General features: G+C 50.7%; 1 protein-coding gene across 1 annotated transcript in view; it reads left to right on the top strand.

Moving 5' to 3' along the window:
* Window positions 1-4,589: 4,589 nt before the first annotated feature.
* PFKP (phosphofructokinase, platelet) overlaps window positions 4,590-18,364 on the top strand; it is a 72,607-nt gene continuing 58,832 nt past the window's right edge. Inside the window, exon 1 of the mRNA XM_061179704.1 lies at window positions 4,590-4,783. Within this exon, the coding sequence (XP_061035687.1) occupies window positions 4,669-4,783 (115 nt within the window). The 5' untranslated portion in view covers window positions 4,590-4,668. The remainder of the gene's footprint in view (window positions 4,784-18,364) is intronic.

Genomic DNA, 18,364 nt, shown 5'->3' with positions numbered 1-18,364 from the left:
CCGGTAAAAAGGTTTTATAGACAAAAGAATAGTCTGCTCCTAAAGAGGATCAAAGGACCACGTCATCAGTGGAGAGACAGCTGGAGCTCTTAAAGTGATGCTTTCCAAACAGCATCACAGGGGAGGGGAGGGGTGTTCCCCCCAGACTCAGGACTAAGACCCCAGTGCTTCCCCGGGAACAGGCCCCCGGTCCCCATCTGGCCTGGGCTCGGCTTGGGCTCTGAGATAAGACAAGGTCCCAATGGTGAACGGTGAGCAGCCAGAGGGAGGCTGCTCGGGAGGACTCAGCTTTCCGCCGCTTGGACCTGTGACCAGGCTCCATCCTCTGTCCTCGGCTGTGGCCTGGTCAGTCACCAGACTCATGAGTCCCCTACACTGTATGCAACATGCAGGGGGTTGTGTGTGTGTATATATGTACATTCGGGTAGAGGAAGACATCTGTGGCTTATATGGGAATCTAAGAAGTTTTACACCCAAAAACGTTCAAAACTCCTGCTACATGCTGGCATTGCCAATCACACACGCATGGTCCACGTGTGCCTGTCTGCGAATTGAAAAAGCACTATTGTTTATAGCTTTGGTTTCGGATATTTCAGCATGTTTGCCCTTGAATGTTGGCCATGAAGCACTTCGATTCTGATACAGAAGTAAGGGAGCTTTGAGAACTTGTCGTCACTACAAATTCAAACGTGTAAATGCCATCAGGGACACACGACTCTGTATAGACCATATGCAAATTGGTATTCAGATTTAGCATCTCACAACTAAAACATAGAATGAACATATTTAACCTGAGTGTATGTACTAGTCAGGCTCCTCCAAAGAAGCAGAACCAGTGAGATATATATATATATACATGGAGAGAGAGAAGGAGGACAAATTCACCCTTCCTCAGGCCCTCAGCGGGTTGGCTGGGCCTCACACCTCCACATCAGGGAGGGGATCTGCTTCACTCAGTTCACTGATTCAAATATTAATCTCATTGGAAACATCCTCACCATCCCATCCAGAGACAATGTTTTGCCAGCTATCTGGGCACCCGTGATCCAGCCAAGTTGACACATAAAATTAACCATCACATGGCACACTGCTAAAATCATCATAATTTCCTTTCTTAACTGGGAAATTCCTGTATAACTCATTTTTCAACAGACAGCCATCTCTCCTATCCTCTGTCTTCTGAAATAACCGCAATTACGGAAGTTCCTCTGAAAGAACAGGTCAGTTTCTTCTGCCTTATCAGCACCTGCGCTCTCCTGTTACGAGAGAAGTGTTGAAATTTTGAGGAAGTCTCCATTAATCAACTTTCACCAACACAGGAGAAGGAAATAGTTGTGCTGTGAGAGGGTCCAGTTCACATCACCGATGACATTTCCTGGAGGGGTTAAAACTTTTAACGGCCACATACTTTGCAGAAATAATGAGATGGGCTTTCTTTCCATTTTCTTTGGAAAGTGTTTAAATATTGACTTTAATTGGTTCAGGACAACATGACTCTGCGTCAAGGTCTTGGAGGGCATCCAACTCTTTTATATATAATTTAAAGTGTAGCTGCTAGATATAAAGCAGAATTATTTCTCAGTTTGGACAAAGACACTGAAAGACAACTGGCGGACCGGGGGAGTTGAAGGCAGCGTTTCCTTGTTTAGCAAGTGGTTGCATTTGTTCTTGGGCTTTGTAAAGTCTAGGGAAGAAGGACAGGGAAGATGAGGCACCAGGAAAAGGGAAGATGGTTATGGAGCTGTGGTTGTAGGTTAGCTCAAAGTCAGCTCAGGGCTTGGGACGGAAGGAAACTGCCAAGATGAGGGATCAGATGAGACTTCGGACCCCGGCCGATACCTTGTTGCAGCTTCTGAGACAAGGAGCAGAGAGTCCAGCAAAGCCCTGGGATGATATTCCCGTGATGTAAATGGATGCTCATATAAGCCACAAAAGCTTGGGGTAATTTTTTAGGCAGCAATGGAGAACTAAGGCACGTGGCATGTCCTGCTGGAGGTAAGCTGTACCCTCCACATGCCCTGCAATTCTCCTTCTTGTATCAGAGAAGCCTCTTCTAAGGCCAAAGTTAAAACAAACAAACAAACAACCCCACCACCAGCTGAAGAACTACTAAAATGCATGTACTGCAAAAGAAAAAGAAGGGAGAGATGACCATGTCTTTCCATAGTTGCTGCAGCCGTCTGTATTTTACACCCTGATAGACTGAGCGATGGGTCAGAGCTCATGGGCCTAACTGGAAAGAATAAGGAATTACCTGTCTGAACCACAATGCTGCCTAAAGAGACCTCAGCTTTTGCAAAACAGACATAACCTTGGTGGTCTGACAACTCTAAATTTTATTGTTTTTAATGAAGTATAATATTTTATTCCAAAAACAATACTTGTTCATTGGAGAAAAAGACAATACCTATAATAATAAGAAGAAAAGAAATTAAAATATCTAAATTTATTTACATCTAAATTTTTGCTCGTGCACGCGCGCGCGCGCGCGCGCACACACACACACACACACACACACACACACAGGTTCACTGTATTTCTGACCCTGCTTCTTCATTTATTAATATATCCTGAATATACTTCCATGTAAATGGATATTTATCTTCATAACCATACCAGCAATAGAAAACTACTTATATATTTGTATCAAAATTTACTTAACCCATTGTTTGGACTCTTAGTTTGTATCTATTATTTCCTATATGACAGACAACTCGATGACAAATGGCCAATCCTCTAAATTACAAAAATATCAATTTTATAAGAAGATAAAGGCCTTTTGGCTAAAATAAGATTCAGTGTGTACCAACTTTGGAAAGTGTAGAATGCCCTAGAAAGGGATGGATGATTCTACAGCACAAATCCTGGGCCGGGGAAACCTCTGGGCGGAGCTGCAGAGCCTGGCTCCGCCCTCCTGCGCCGGGAGAATGAAGGGCACCCCGGGGACACCTTTAAGATGCCCAGTATCTTCTCAGCATCACTCGCTCAGGCTCAACCCGTTAGAACAGGTGCTCTCAGGTTCTGCAGTCATCAGAATGCGTTGGAACTTGTTAAAAATACACCTTTTCTGGCAGCACTCCCAGAAACTGGACTTCCGTGGTTCTGGTGGAGAGGGAAAAACCAGGCCAGGCGACTCAGATGACCACGGGTGTTTAGAATTTGCTCCATTACCTCCGGCCCAGAGCAGAGATCAGATCTCTGGCCTTGTCCACAGCAGGTATTTGTTTATTTACTGCAATAAATTTTTGATGCTCAGAGGGATGAACAGGAGGATAAGGCAAGAAAGAGCCCGGCTTAAGTGCGCGCACCCCCTCCCCCTCCTCTGTCCGGGGTGGCCCGGAGTAAACAGCTGTCAGCCGACCACAGGCTGCTCCGGGTGGATGGGACAGCCTTGACTTAACCTGTTTTCCCTCTGTATCCACCTGACGCACATCCGTTGCGCATGTAGTAGGGGATACTGTGCCGTCCCCACCAGGAACTGCTGATGCGGCCGCTTATGAAACTTTTTCCTGGGGATGACCCTACCCCAAGCTCAGCGCTGTGTGCGCCGCAAGGCCGCGCCCGGAGAAGCATCCGTCCGCACATCCGCGGCTGCAAACCAGCCTAGATTAAGCTCCCGGAAGAGCCGGCTCCTTGTTCATCCATCACCCAACGGACTGGACGTGAGCGCCTCAGTCCCGGAGCTCCCAGCGGAGCTGCGAGCATCTGGCTGGCGACACAGGACACCGCGGTTTCCTTCGCAAGCACTCGGGTCTTATCGCCCCGCCAGGACTTTCCTGCCCTTCTCCCGCCCCTTCCATTCTCAGCGCCCGGCCTGGCGCCAGGTGTCGCCAGGGTGCCCGCGCGTCCTCTACGGCCACGTTCCTTCTCCTCCTCGTGCGGCCAGAGCCTCTCTGGGGACGGAACCGGCGCTTCGTCGTCGCCAGCCAGCGACGCCCACGTTCGCCCACCGGCTGGAGGATACGCTGGTGTGTCCTTCCTCCCTCACCTCAGGCCTGAGGAAAAGCTGGGGTGCCCCCGGCTCCGAACGCCGCCCCCAGAAGGAATCTTGCGGGAACGGGCGTGCGCCTGCGACGGTTCGGTCCCCGCAACTGCCGCAGGCCCGGCGCTCCCACCTGCGGCGCTCCGCACCCCCGCCCCAGTTTACTGCGCTCCCCGCGCGTGATGCTGCCACGCTCCCACAACTACGGTGATCCAGCCCACCTGTAGCGCCCCGCCTTCCCCCTACTCACCCCACCTGCTGCGCTCCCCAGAGACGCTCCCATCCAGCTGCTGTGCTTTCCCCCTACCTGTCACGCTTCCCCCTCTCGATGGTGCTTTCCCCTCCCCCACCAGGGATGCTCCGCCCACCTGCGGTGATTTCCCCACCCACCTGTGGTGCTTCTCCTTCCCTCTGAGGTGCTTCCGGCTCGTAACGCTCCTCCCACCTGCGATGCAACCCCCCCAAGTGGTGCTCCCTGCAGGCCAAGCTCCCTCGCCCGCGCGGCTCCCTGAAAGCTGGCGCCCCCGGTCCCGCCTGCCCCCCCGCCCCCGCGCCCCTGAGCCCGCCCTTGGCCGCCCATTGGCGCGCGCCGCGCGGGCGGGGCCGGCCGTTCCAGTGGCGGCGGCGCGGGAGGGGCGCAGTGCCTGCTGAGCACCCTCCCGAGCGCGATCTCCGGCCTGCTCGCCATGGGCGACCACGACGTCTCCCCGAACCCCAAGGGCTCCTTCCGAAAGTTCCTGGAGCATCTCTCCGGGGCCGGCAAAGCCATAGGCGTGCTGACCAGCGGCGGGGATGCCCAAGGTGCGCCACCGCCTCCCCGGGTCCCGGGCCGGAGGCGAAGGGTGGGGACTAGGGAGAAGGGATGTGGGGGTAACCGGGAGAAAGGATGGGGGTACCGGGGAGAAAGGATGGGGGTGCCTGGGAGAAAGGATGGGGGTACCGGGGAGAAAGGATGGGGGTACCGGGAAAAAGGGATGGGGAGCAGGGACCAGAGAGAAAGGATGAGGCTCCAGGGAGAAGAGGTGGGGGAAGCAGAGAGAAGAGAGGAGGAGAGCGGGTACCGGGGATAAGAGAAGGGTGGGGGAGAAGCCCCGCGCCCAGGAACCTCGGGGGTACCTTCCTGTGGCGGGAGCGGGTGCGGGCCGTGCAGCCTCAGGAGTCACTGCGGAGTGGGGGGCGGGGTGGGAGGGAGGGATATGGCAGTAGGATCCCTTACCAGGAAGGTCAATTTTCTGCCTCCACGTTTATTTTTTAAATTGCGACTGGCTACGGGGTCGCCTGGACCGCGCTCGGAGGTCATTTCTCTTCCGAGTCGTAGGATGAAGCCAGACGCCCCTCCAAAGCTTGGCTACAGCGCGGCCACTTCCGATGCCGCGGCTCCCACCCCAGCTCCGTCACCCACTCCCCACCCCCAATGTCGTAGAAAAAACCGCTGGGTCCCTGCGACGCGTCTGCAGCCTCGCGACCCCCGCGCGGCGCGGTTGGCGTCCCCGCTGCTGTCCGGCGGGATGCGGCGGGGGGCGCACGGGGGTCCCTGCCCGGGGTTGCCCGGCGGCCCGGCACCACCTCGCGTTTCCGCTGGGAGATTTTAAAAACGGTTCTCCTCCGCTCTAATCTCCTGTCCCCTTCCGGCTCGTCACCAAACTGAAAGCTGAAATGGGTCACTGGGCCCTCCCCGCCAGCCTCCCCTGGATGGGAAGGAACAGGAAGCGGGGACTCCGGGGCGTCACCAGCCCCGCAAGCGCGGACTCCAGCAGCCGCCCCCCACCCCCAAGCGTGGAAGCTGATTTCGGGGAGAAGGAGACCCAGGCTCGGTGCCCGTGTACACACTAAGAGAATATTTCAATGTAAAGCGAGGGTGACACAGACGTGCCTCGGGCCCCTAGCGCTGGGCGCACATGGGGGCGCAGGGGTTCCGAGACGCTGGGGTTTCCTGATCCCGGTGAATCCCTGGGTGGGGCGAGCCAACCGCTAGAAAGTAGCAGGGCTGTGCTCAGGCGGCTGGGTCCTTGGAGCCTGAGGATCGCAGGCCGGAGACGCCTCTCGAGCTAGGTTTTGGTTTTTATTTTACCTTCTTCCTCCTGTCCCGGATGAGTTGAAAGGCTCTGATGCCTCATTTTCACCAAACACGGTGCAGGGATGCTTAAGTGTTGGGCCCGGCGCCCTCGCCTGCCGCCCACCCTGCCCGTGACCTTCCCTTCGCCCTTGAGCCGGGCGGGGCCTGGGGGGGTGCGGCAGGTGGGGCGCTGAGGCTGCAGCCCCGCCCGCCGCGGGCGCGTACGTGATGCCTGGCCAGTCACCGCCCGTGCGCCCCGCGCCCTCGACCCTGGGCACCCCGCCTGCGGCGGGCAGGAGGCATGGGGGTCCCCGGCGCGTGGGTCCCTTGGAAGCCCCTCCCTGTCCTATTGAAGGTGGCGCTCGCGACATCAGTCACTGTCGCAGCCCCACAAGCCTGCCTTTGCGTCAGCGCGAGGCAGGGCTGATCTAATTTGGTATTCTAGTAAACTGGCCCCTGGTATAAACGTTGAAGAGAGAAAATGTTGTGATATAAACAAGGCTGGGGTTGGGGAAGTGGCAGAGTGAAATAGATGACATCGTCCAAGTTACTTAAATGATGTGCCGATGGGGTCTGGCGGGGTCGCGGTGGGGCCGAGAGAGGCTTCCCCGTCAAAGGGCTTCAAAAGCACGTGCCTCTGGAGACGTGGGCTAGCCCAAATTAGGAAGCATCTTGAGTGACTCTTACCCCGGGCTTGGAAAGAGAATAAATTGTTGGTACAGGAAAAGGAACTGGTCTCTTAACCCTCCAGGCTCAAGGTCAGAGTTTCAAGGTCATTTTAGAATTAAGGTGCTCTGTCTGTTGAAAAAAATATAGGTCATTCTTTTGAGTTCTTGTCCAAAAGTCTGCTCAACTACCTGGTAGCTGGTGCAAAGGCAATTGAGGTAATGATGCAATAGACAGAACCAGCGTTTTTTCTGCTACTGATACTTACCTGCTACTTATCTCTGCAGCTTGTGAGCAGTTATGAATAAGAGGTCAGTAAGTCCACACCTCTTCTTGTCAGTGGAAAAGATACTTTGAGAATCAAAATTATATGAGAACGTGGCTTGGTCAGTGTATTGTCAGGTTAATGGGAGATCGCCTGATGCTCTGAACTGGCACATCTGGGTGGTCCCTGGAGAGCCCACCATGGCCAGGCATCTGGGCATTTTCCCTCAGGCAGAGCTGAGGCTGTAGTCTCCATTTCTTCTTGGACTTCATGGCAAGAGACACCTCTTTTGATCCTACCTGAGACTTGACTGAACAGTTGAATGCATTTCTTTCCAAGAAAAGTTCACCTTAAGATGTGCACCCAGGGGCTGGTCTCGGTAGGCAGCAGCAGACTTACAGCCCCTTGGAAGAGGTTATTCCTAGAGATGCTGTCTGTTATACCCCCTATCCTTTTACCATCTTATCTTGACTCTAAATGGTATCAGTGCTTGATTTTCCCTGAGAGAAGAGAGTTTTGCTCACAGCTAAAGACCAAGGAGAACAATCACAAGTCTTAATTTCAGGATAGTTTTCTAATCAGATGTGAAATTATGGTAAAATTCCATGTTGAGATGACTATAGCTTCTAGTTATTGAGCTCACTTGATGTTCTAGGAGGTTTATGGTTCTTATCTCCAGGCCTGATTACCTGGCTTCAAGACACACACACCTTCATTTCAGAGGTGGGGAGAGAGGCTCAAGGGGAGAGAAGTAAGCTCATTAAGGTGGCAGGCTCATAGGTGGCCCATGGTAGGATTTAAATGAAGTTCTGTGAGGTCTCAACCCCAAACACTTCTCAGTAAGCCCTGTTTTTACGGTTGCAACAACTAATTAATACCCAGAGGAGCAAAGCCTGGTTTGCTCAAAATTATGCAGATGATTTTTTTTCATAACACCAGAATTTTATTTGGTAAGGCGGGTGGCATTTTCTTTCCATTTTGCAGATTAAAAAATCAAGAAGTATTTAAATAATTTGCCCCAAATCAAATATTTTTTTCTCAAATTAGAGACAAAAAAACTTAAAATTTTTTAAAGACTCAAGTGGAATTTAAGATTGTGCTTTACAAATTACATTGGAAAACAGGACCACTGTGTGAAATTCCTCATACTAAAAATACATAAACTATTTAATTGGTAGAAAATGCCTTAATGATTTCTTCACTAAGTTAATGAAGAGGTAAATTATAATCATCTAAAACAAATAGTGAACCTAAAATTTCAGATAGATATTTAAACATGAGACAATAGCTACCCTACTTATTAGTCAAAAGAAATGGAAGATATTACATAGATTATACAGATGATTTTTTTTTTTGTACAGATGATTTTTACACAGCTTTGATAACAGAAAACGCGTTTGTACAGCAAGAGCATTGGGGTGGCTAAATTGACGTAACACCTGTTACCAAAGTGATGAAATGCTTGTTTTCCAGTGGAATTTGTATAATATGATTATTGAACAAAATAAAAATCCCCCAGCTATATTCCTGAATCCCCCAGCCCTGGCCATTAAGGAAGACTATTTCTAAGACTAATTATTGTTTTTTTTCATTCTTTGGGTTGCTTCCATTGTCACAAGGAATGTCTGCAAGTTTAAACTGATTTTCACTTTAACTAAAAATAAGTTCCAGGTCAGTGGACAGACTTACCATGACTAGGTACTCACCCCCAAGCAACATTATGTCACATGCCAAAAATGACTCATTGTCTTAGACACAAATTGAGGGCTTCTGGAGGGCCATGTGCAGCTGAGAATGCAGAGAAATGGACCCAGAGGGTAGACTGAACAGGAAAGCTGAGTCCTTTTTGGCCTGTGGCAAAGTAAGCATGAAGACATTGTTTGCAGAAAGCTCACATAGATGGAGTCTGTATAAGCCTTTCCACTAATAGGAAGAATTAGCCATAAAAAAGAATGAAATAATGCCATTTGCAGCAACATGGATGGACCTAGAGAGTATCATACTAAGTACAGTAAGTCAGACAGAGAAAGACAAATATCATATGATATCACTCATATGTGGAATCTAATTTTTTTTAAAAAATGACATAAATGAACTTATTTGCAAAACAGAAACAGACTCAGATTTCGAAAACAAACGTATGGTGACCAAAGGGGAAACGTGGAGGCGGGGGGAGGGATAAATTAGGAGTTTGAGATTAACACACTACTATATATAAAATAGACAACCAACAGGAACCTGCTGTATAGCACAGGGAACTCTACTCAATACTCTGTAATAACCTATATGGGAAAAAGAATCTGAAAAAGAATGGATATATGTATATGTATAACTGATACACTTTTCTGTACACCTGGAACTAACACAACATTGTAAATCAACTATACTGCAATAAATTTAAAAAAAAAAAAAAGAGTGACTAACATCGAGTGACCATTTGCTTAGCAGTAGGCACTAATGCTTCTGCGCAGTGGCTCATCTGTTTCACGCACGAGCAAGTGAGCTTGGAGGTGAACTGGCCAGGCCACGTGGCTGCAGTGAGAAGGGGTGGCCCAGGACATATGTCCATTCACCAGGGTGTGCCCCAGCACAGTATGGGGCACTCGGCAGGTACCCAGATGTTTGCTGCATGTCTCCCTCCTGGGATCTCACCGAGTGTGGACCACTTCCTTCTGCAAAATGGTGGGCGACTAGATGTTCTGGCTGTCTTTTCTCATGAAGTCTTTTTTTTTTAATATGCTTTTTTAAAATTAATTAATTAATTTATTATTTATTTTTGGTTGCATTGGGTCTTTGTTGCTGTGCGTGGGCTTTCTCTAGTTGCAGCAAGCGGGGGCTACTCTTCGTTACGGTGTGTGGGCTTCTCATTGCGGTGGCTTCTCTTGTTGTGGAGCACGGGCTCTAAGCGCGTGGGCTTCAATGGTTGTGGCGCTCGGGCTTTGTTGCTCCGTGGCATGTGGGATCTTCCCGGACCAGGGCTCGAACCCGTGTCCCCTGCATTGGCAGGTGGGTTTTTAACCACTGCACCACCAGGGAAGCCCTCTCATGAAGTCATTTTGACGAATTAAACCTTCACTAATCAAAAGCACTCTTTTTTTTTTTTTTTGGCCCCGCCGAGTGGCTTGCGGGATCTCAGTTCCCTGACCAGGGATTGAACCCGGGCCAGGGCAGCGAAAGCCTGGAATCCTAACCATTAGGCCACCAGGGAACTCCCACACAAAAGCACTCTTTTATCTGCAGAGCTGTATCTGGGAACAACTAATGTCTCAAGATTAGAACTTAAAAACCGTCCTCAGAAATGTGCAGTACTAGTCAACCAGAGCTGGGTGCTGGTTGGTTCTCCCCTGAACACGTGTTTCTTGAACACAGCATCTGGGCCCTGCTTGGGTGGGTTCCTCCCATGCCCACCCAAAACTCTGAGGGCCTGAGAGCCCAGTAAGATGAGAACAGTGGGCATCTCACCTCACACAGCTCTGGGGCCCTTCCTGTCCCTGGCTCTGAGCACTTATATTCTGTAATGGGATCTTTCCCACTGACAATGTAATCATTAATTTAGCAAAACTTATTGGGTCGAGGAGGCCGTGCACTAGAATGCTGGTGTTCACCCCATGGGTACCGTGGAAAATCCATGCAATTGCACCCTTTTCTAGGAGTGCAAATACTGTTGTGTGACACACTCAGATGACCTTTGGAAACTAGACATTTTGTCATCTTTCCAAAAAAGCATGTTTTCCCCCTCGGTTCCAGAAAACTGAAAGCTTTGATACAGGACTCAAACCTTTTATCCGGGAGAATTGGGGCTGTTTGAACACGGATCTGATGGGGTGCCAGAAGCAGTTACAGTAGAAATATGGGGATAGGGTAGTGACATGTTACAGGCAGACATAAGGGCACAGATGTATACCCGCCATGATTGCAATCATGTTGGAAGGTGTCTCTGCGTAAAGAACAGATGGCTTTATGTTAAGAAAATAGCTGAGTCACCTTTTCGAGTTATTCTTTGCAGCGAGCTCTGTATGGTGGTGTATTTTATTTGTGAGAAAGCATCTTCCGAGGCCCCAGTTTCCTCCCACCCTCTCTTCCGCATGTCTTCACCACCACACGCTTAGGGTGTTGGGAATCACAGCCGTTGTGCTGTCAGGACAAGAGGCAGCATAGTGTGTGGCCGAGCGGCGTCCTGAGCATGAAGGGATTTCCTTACAGGGTCCGGCTCTGCTCTCCAGTCCTGGTGGGACAGGGCCTGCGATTGTTGGTTTGCAACACGAAGTGGAATCACGCAATCCCTGTCTTCTCCCCCCTCTTTTTTTCTTCCCTTCCCCTTCCCCCCCTTCTCCTGCCCCTAAGACAACCTTGAGTCTCAAGCAGGACCTGCTGGAGAGAAAAGGCAGCACTACTCAGGCCCAGGGAGGCCCTGCTGCCCCCGAGGGCCCTCAGCCTCCTTCTTTATCCTGGATGCACACAGCTGCCCGAGGATCTGGCTGAGATGCAGATTCTGATTCTGTGGGTCCAGGGAAGGCCTGACAATCACACCCGCAGCGACGGGTCCCTGTGGTCGGCCGAGGACCTCGCTGGAGTCCTGGGTCCAGGATGCGGTTCAGACCATCTGATGTTTCCTGTGATGGTTTTCTGGTGAGGATTCTGACGGGGAGATCAGTGAATGGAGGCCCCTTTTGTAAAGGTGTGAGCAAGTGGTCGGGCAGGGTTCTTTTGATTACAAGTGTTGAAGGGTGGCCAGGGGGACCTTGAGCTGCCATCCCTCCTTATTTTTTCAGCTCTGGTCGAATATTCTCAGGTTTTGTTTTCTTTCTCGTTAAGTCATCCCCCAGATGAGTGACAGCCTCCTCGGCCAGCCTTAGGCTGATGGTGGAGCCCCTTCTCCCAGGGACGGCCACCCCCCACCCCGCCACGGGAGGGGGAAGGGGTGACCAGCAGGAAGTAGCCAGGAGCAGGCAGGGCTGGGAGAGAGTGGCTGGGCCAGTGTGGGGGGCGGGGATGAGGCCAGGAGGGGCCACGGGGAGGACTTTGGACTTACCTCTTGTGACCTGAAAGCCACCTGGGTGCCAGCTGCCTCTGATGAGGGCGGCTTTGTGGAGAGAGGAGGGGAGGGGTGGGGAGGGGCCCCAGTGTCCTGAGGAGCAGGGCTGGGCCGTGGAGGGTGGGTTGGGGGTGGGCTGTGTCAGTGGAGCCTCAGGCTGGAGCTGGTCCACGCAGCAGGAAGAAAGGCCGAGCGAGGAGCCCAGGTGGGGCCAGGCAGGTTGGCAGAAGGACATTCTTGACACAATGTTCATACCAGTGAATAGTGGGAAAACCAGCGGAAAATCGTCACAGGGAATGAGCTGCATTAGGATCCCGGGTGGAATATGCATCGCTTCACGCTGGTAGGTGTGGCAAGATAAACACACGTTGTTGGGGGTTAAAAGCAGGTTCAAGATCGAAGGAAATGGCAGAGACGAGGCTTATGTGTGATTGTGTCATTTTAAACTAGTCACCACGTTTGGAAATGTAACAGAAACAGGTGAAATTAATTTAAGCCTCTTATTCAGTCCAATGTTTCAACCCATTGTCAATACAAAGGTTGTTAATAAGCTGTTTCATATTCTTTTTTCCATCTTGAGCTTTTGAAATCCAGCGTGCGTCTGACCCAGTGCGTGTTGGTGTAGTCGGTGGGGATCCCAGTGGACGGAGGTCTAGAGGGAGGGGTGTGTGAGGCGCTCAGGTTCAGACGGTCCCGCCTGCATGTTCATGTCACAGTCAGGGGCCACGCAGGGGACCTCTGGCAGCGGTCTGGTGCCCGCAGTGGCCCTGGGCCTGCCGTAGTCCTCCTTCCCAGACGTCCAGATGGCCACTTGGCCAGCCTGCGTCACCGTCTTCCATTCTCTCCCAAAGGGCGCGTCTCAAGGCGGCTGCTCCAGCTCCCCACCAATGGCTGCTGCCCCTCTGCACACCCCCATGGCAGCCCCCAGCCCTGCTCTGCTTTCCTTCTTTCTCCTCCGCCTCTGGGTGAAATGTGTGTGTTTGTTGTGTGTTGTTTACCGGCTGCAACAAGCCCCACCAGGGCCACGACCTTCCCCTCTTTTGTCACTGCATCGCCCGGCAGTACCAGCAGAGAGAAGACACCCCATCCGTGTGTCCTGGATGGACGGACGGATGAATAAATGAATGATTGAACCCGCTCAGAGATTTATGTCACTGACATCTAAGACAAGACTCGGTGATTTGGACCCTGCAGGATGATGAGAAACCCCCGGTTGGTAACTGATTCACAGGGGATCCAGCATCCCGACACTTTCTCCTGAGGACGTTTTTCCCCTCCCACACCTGAGTTATTAAACAAGGAAGCTTTATGGAGAACATCGGTAGCAAGAGCAAGATAAGGTGCGCTTTAAGTTTGTTTTCTGACCTATGCTAACATCCTCGCTTTGGTACAAAGGTGAAAACTCCATATAGTCAGGGAGAAACCAGTAAGAGGATTAAGCACCAGATCTTATTTTTCAAAAGGGAATTTAAATATTGAAATTAGTCAGGGAGTGGTTATGAGCACTGAAAAATATGCAGGGGAAGCAGCTCAACACGGTCCTAAAGGGCTAAGTAAGGAGGTTTATTAGACTCTTCAGACCACATAGGAAGTAAAACAAAGCCCCAGTTATTTTATTGGAATCAACACAGTCCTTGTTTCTTACAAATTACTTGAAGTTTAAATTTTATCAGAGGGACTTCCCAGGTGGCGCAGTGATTAAGAATCCGCCTGCGAGGACAGGAATAAAGACACAGACATAGAGAATGGACTTGAGGACACGGGGAGGGGGAAGGGTAAGCTGGGACGAAGTGAGAGAGTGGCATGGACATATATACACTGCCAAATGTAAAATAGATAACTAGTGGGAAGCAGCTGCATAGCACAGGGAGATCAGCTCAGTGCTTTGAGACCACCTGGAGGGGTGGGATAAGGAGGGTGGGAGGGAGACGCAAGAGGGAGGGGATATGGGGATATACATATGCATATAGCTGATTCACTTTGTTATACAGCAGAAACTAACACAACACTGTAAAGCAATTATACTCCAATAAAGATGTTAAAAAAAAAAAAAAAAAAGAATCCGCCTGCCAGTGCAGGGGACAAGGGTTCAAGCCCTGGTCCGGGAAGATCCCACATGCCGCGGAGCAACTAAGCCCATGTGCCACAACTACTAAGCCTGCACTCTAGAGCCTGTGAGCCACAACTACTGAGCCCGCCTGCCACAACTACTGAAGCCCACGTGCCTGGAGCCCGTGCTCCACAACAAGAGAAGCCACGGCAATGAGAAGCCCGCGCACCGCAACGAAGAGTAGCCCCTGCTCACCGCAACTAGGGAAAGCCCGCGTGCAGCAATGAAGACCCAACACAGCCAAAAATAAATAAATAAATAAATGTTACCAGAACAGAATCTCAGGAAACCTTTGGGTCCACGGCCTCCCTGACCTCAAGGAAGAAGTTATCTTTTTTTTTTTTTAACATCTTTATTGGAGTATAATTGCTTTACAATGGTGTGTTAGTTTCTGCTTTATAACAAAGTGAATCAGTTATACATATACATATGTTCCCATATCTCTTCCCTCTTGCATCTCCCTCCCTCCCACCCTCCCTATCCCACCCCTCTAGGTGGTCACAAAGCACAGGAAGAAGTTATCCTAATGACTATCTTACGTGCATGATGCTTTAGTAAGAACCTATTTGACAATATGTCACATCAAGAAAACAATATAATTCTCTTCTTTCTAGTGCACCTAAAGTAATTTTCTCACATTTTCCACTTAGCTGCTCCCTGGTTCTTTCAAGATTTGTTTATTTTTGGTTCCCTTAGCAAGTCTGCACATTCCCTGAGGACGAGGGTTTTAATTTTTGCAAGCGATGAAGAGGTTACTTTCCAAATACTAAGATTCTCTCTTGGTGGCAGGATGATGGTTTCCCATGGAAACAATTATGGAAGTTGTTTGAACTCCCGAGCCTGGCTGCCAAAATAAAACCAAAAACAAAAGGAAGGAACCCAACTATGTCTGAACGTTTACTGAAAACAGCAGCTGGAGTGCCCTGTGCTCTCTGTGGACAGTCCAGGACAGGACAGCATCCAACAGAACCAGAAAACCGGCACTGCTCACCCAGGAGGCCCTCAGACCCCAAATCATATGTCTGAATCCCAGTCTCGTGTGTCCAAGAGGCTGTCGGTGAAAATTGGCCTTTCCTGTGTCCTTGGTTTCTGTCCTCTGGGCCCTTCCTTGAAGGCACCCACCTGTGGGCCCAGCACCAGATAGCAGCTCTGTCCTGTTCTTCCCAAATTCAAGTGGAGAGCCGGCCCCTCCCCAAACAATTACACAAGAACTGGGGCCCCATGGGCATTTTTTTCTCCAAGTTTCCTTCCTACTAGAGGGAATTATAACGGCTTTTAAGTTAAAATAAAAGGAAGAGTAGGGTTTACACTCCAGCTTTGCCTTTTACAAGTTTTGTTCCCTCGGCTCTTAATTTATCCACTTAGAGCCTGACTTCCTCATCTCCCAGGAGGACCCAGGCCCCGCAGGCTTTCTGGGAGCATCAGCTCAGGTGTTCAGAGCACTCAGCCCTGGTTACCACTGAGAATAGCTCCTCTCAGGCCCCAATCAGAAGGCGGCCAGCTCCGGGCTGCCGGGAAAGGCAGCAGGTGTAGCCAAGTTACCTTAATGACCCTTGAATAAAAGCCTTGGGGGGTTGGCGCTGAGGCTCAGACGCGCAGAGCCTCCTCGCCTGGGAACTTGGGAGAAATACGGTGCTCAGGACCCTCCCTGACCTGGGACCCACCCCCACCCCCACCCCCACCCCCACCCCCACCCCTAGGCCTGCTGCAGGCTGAGGGGGGACCAGCCCCGAGGGGACAGGCCGCTTTCCCAGGTGAGTCCAGGTCAACCCCATGGGGCAGGGGAGGAGTTCAGGCCCCAGGCCTGCTGTGAAGGTGGTCAGAACTTTCAGGCAGGGGTCACCCTGGGCATGTTTTTCTTCCACACGGGGCCCCCTGGGGTCACCTCTGGATTGTGTCCCACTTGTCGTTCCTTCTGCCATTTCTCCTCCACTTGCACTTTCTAAAATCCCCCAACTCCTCTTTATTCATGCCTTTATGAAAGCCTCCCCCCCCCCACCCGCCAGAAATGAGGTCTTCAGAAGCACGTGGGGGAGGGCGGGGGCCAGGGAGTCGGCGTTAACCGTGCGCTTGCGTCCTGGTGATGGAGGGTTGGTAGGGCTCCAGCGTTTGGTGGTCAGTCTCTCGATTCCAGGGCCACAGAATAAAGTCCTAGAATCGCGGGGTGTGTGGGAAGGGGCCAAGAGGAGCTCGTTTATCCCTTCGGTTAAGGCCTGAGAGCTGAGGCTGCCTGCATGAGATGCAGGCGTGTCGCCCAGGTGGGAGCAGTGAAGGCCAGTGAGGAAAGGTCGGTGGGGAAAGGCCGGTGGGGAAGCCTTCCTGCAGGTGCAGGAGCCCCGTCCCTCCCTCCTGGAGGTTGAGAGAGGGCGGTTCCGGGACGTGGTGGCAGTTCTGGGGGAGCTGCAGTCCTGACGTGTAGACGGGACATCCAGGTGGGACTGAGCAGGTAGGAAGAGCCCGGGGGGCTGGAGATCTCACCTGAAGAACTTGGTTTTACGAGCACAGGCCCTGGGGGATCCAGGGAGGAACCTGGGCGTTTTTGAGTTTGAGAAAGAGAATGCTGATGCTAACATAGAAAACATCTCAAAAAATTGTGTGAGATTACAGCTGGCACAAGGAGAGTGCGTCTACAGGGTGTATGCACTGGGTTCCAAAGGGGCGGGCATGGGAAAGCAAGACACGGCCTCATCTGTGTTTGTTTTTTTAACCGTGTTTTTCAGAGTTTTAGATTTTAGAGCAAAACTGAGGGGAAGGTCCAGAGATTCCCCTCTATCTTCTGCCCCCACCCATGCAGACCGGCCCCCGCCATCAACATCCCCACCAGATGGTCCATTTGTTGTAACTGATGACCCTACATGGACACGTCATCCTCACCCAGAGTCCATAGTTGATATTTTAGGGTTCACTCTTGGTGTTGCCCATTCTATGGGTTTGGACGAATGTATAATGACGTGTATCCATTATTATAATGTCGTACAGAGTAGTTTCACTGCACTAAAAATCTGTGCTCCACCTGTTCATCCCCCTCCCCCAACCCCCGACAACCATTGATTTTTTTTTTTTTTTATAATTTTAATTTATTTATATTTTTTTTGGCTGTGTTGGGTCTTCGTTTCTGTGCGAGGGCTTTCTCTAGTTGCGGCAAGCGGGGGCCACTCTTCATCGCGGTGCGCGGGCCTCTCACTATTGCGGCCTCTCTTGTTGCAGAGCACAGGCTCCAGACACGCAGGCTCAGTAGTTGTGGCTCACGGGCCTAGTTGCTCCGTGGCACGTGGGATCTTCCCAGACCAGGGCTCGAACCCGTGTCCCCTGCATTGGCAGGCAGACTCTCAACCACTGCGCCACCAGGGAAGCCCCCGTAATTTTTTTTAATAAGAAGAATATATTTATAAATTACTTGTATAATAACAAAAGAGGAAAAGCTGCTTTACTCATTCTGGCCATAACGTGAATAATGTTAGAGGGAGATGGTGGATTCAGGGGAAATTTGGGGAGGGAAATGGCAGTTTTATGGGCAGGAGCTGTGGAGGGTATCAGGAGTATCCAGCTTGTGCAACAGTGAAAAGTTTTGCTGATCCGAGTGAGAGAATACAGGAAAAGGAGAAAATGATGCAGGTGAAATGATTTATTGCATCTTGAAATGCTGAGTTTGAGGGTATGAGAGCCACCAATGAATCAGTAGGTCATTAAAATCCTTCGTGTAATAAACTAGGTTTGAACATGAAGTGGTGAGACTACCAAATACATAATGTCTACGTGTGTGTAGATGTTAGATATACATTTAACATGGATTTATTTCCAGTTTTTCCGGCTCCGTGAACACTGTAGCCTTGTAAAATTGTCACGTTTCAGAGGCAACAATCTCATTCCAGATTTCCAGACCTGGCTCAATGTAATTTGAAAATTTGTAACCATCTTCTGAGCAGGTTTACCATCCAAATACATACAAATTTAATCTCCTTGTCTGTGGAGTATATTCCCTGGGACCCAAGGTGCCTTCATTTGTTTATTTACTTTACCAGAAGTACCACTTACTGTATGGTCCACGTTCTCCAACACCTTTAGTCCTGATGTTTGTTCCCAAAATTTAAATTTATGAAGGAGGCTGATTAGAACTATTGGAGGCCCAGGAGCAGTTAGGCTGGATGCCCAGGTGCTGCATATTCTGAGGCTCAGGGCTGCATCCCTAACGAGAGGAACGGTCCTCCCTTCTCACTGCTCTCCTGATGGCCTTGCTCATCAGCTGATAT

Source organism: Eubalaena glacialis, chromosome 2 (assembly GCF_028564815.1).
Source record: "Eubalaena glacialis isolate mEubGla1 chromosome 2, mEubGla1.1.hap2.+ XY, whole genome shotgun sequence".
NCBI classification, from domain to species: Eukaryota; Metazoa; Chordata; class Mammalia; order Artiodactyla; family Balaenidae; genus Eubalaena; species Eubalaena glacialis.
This window is presented reverse-complemented; position numbering and strand designations above follow the sequence as displayed.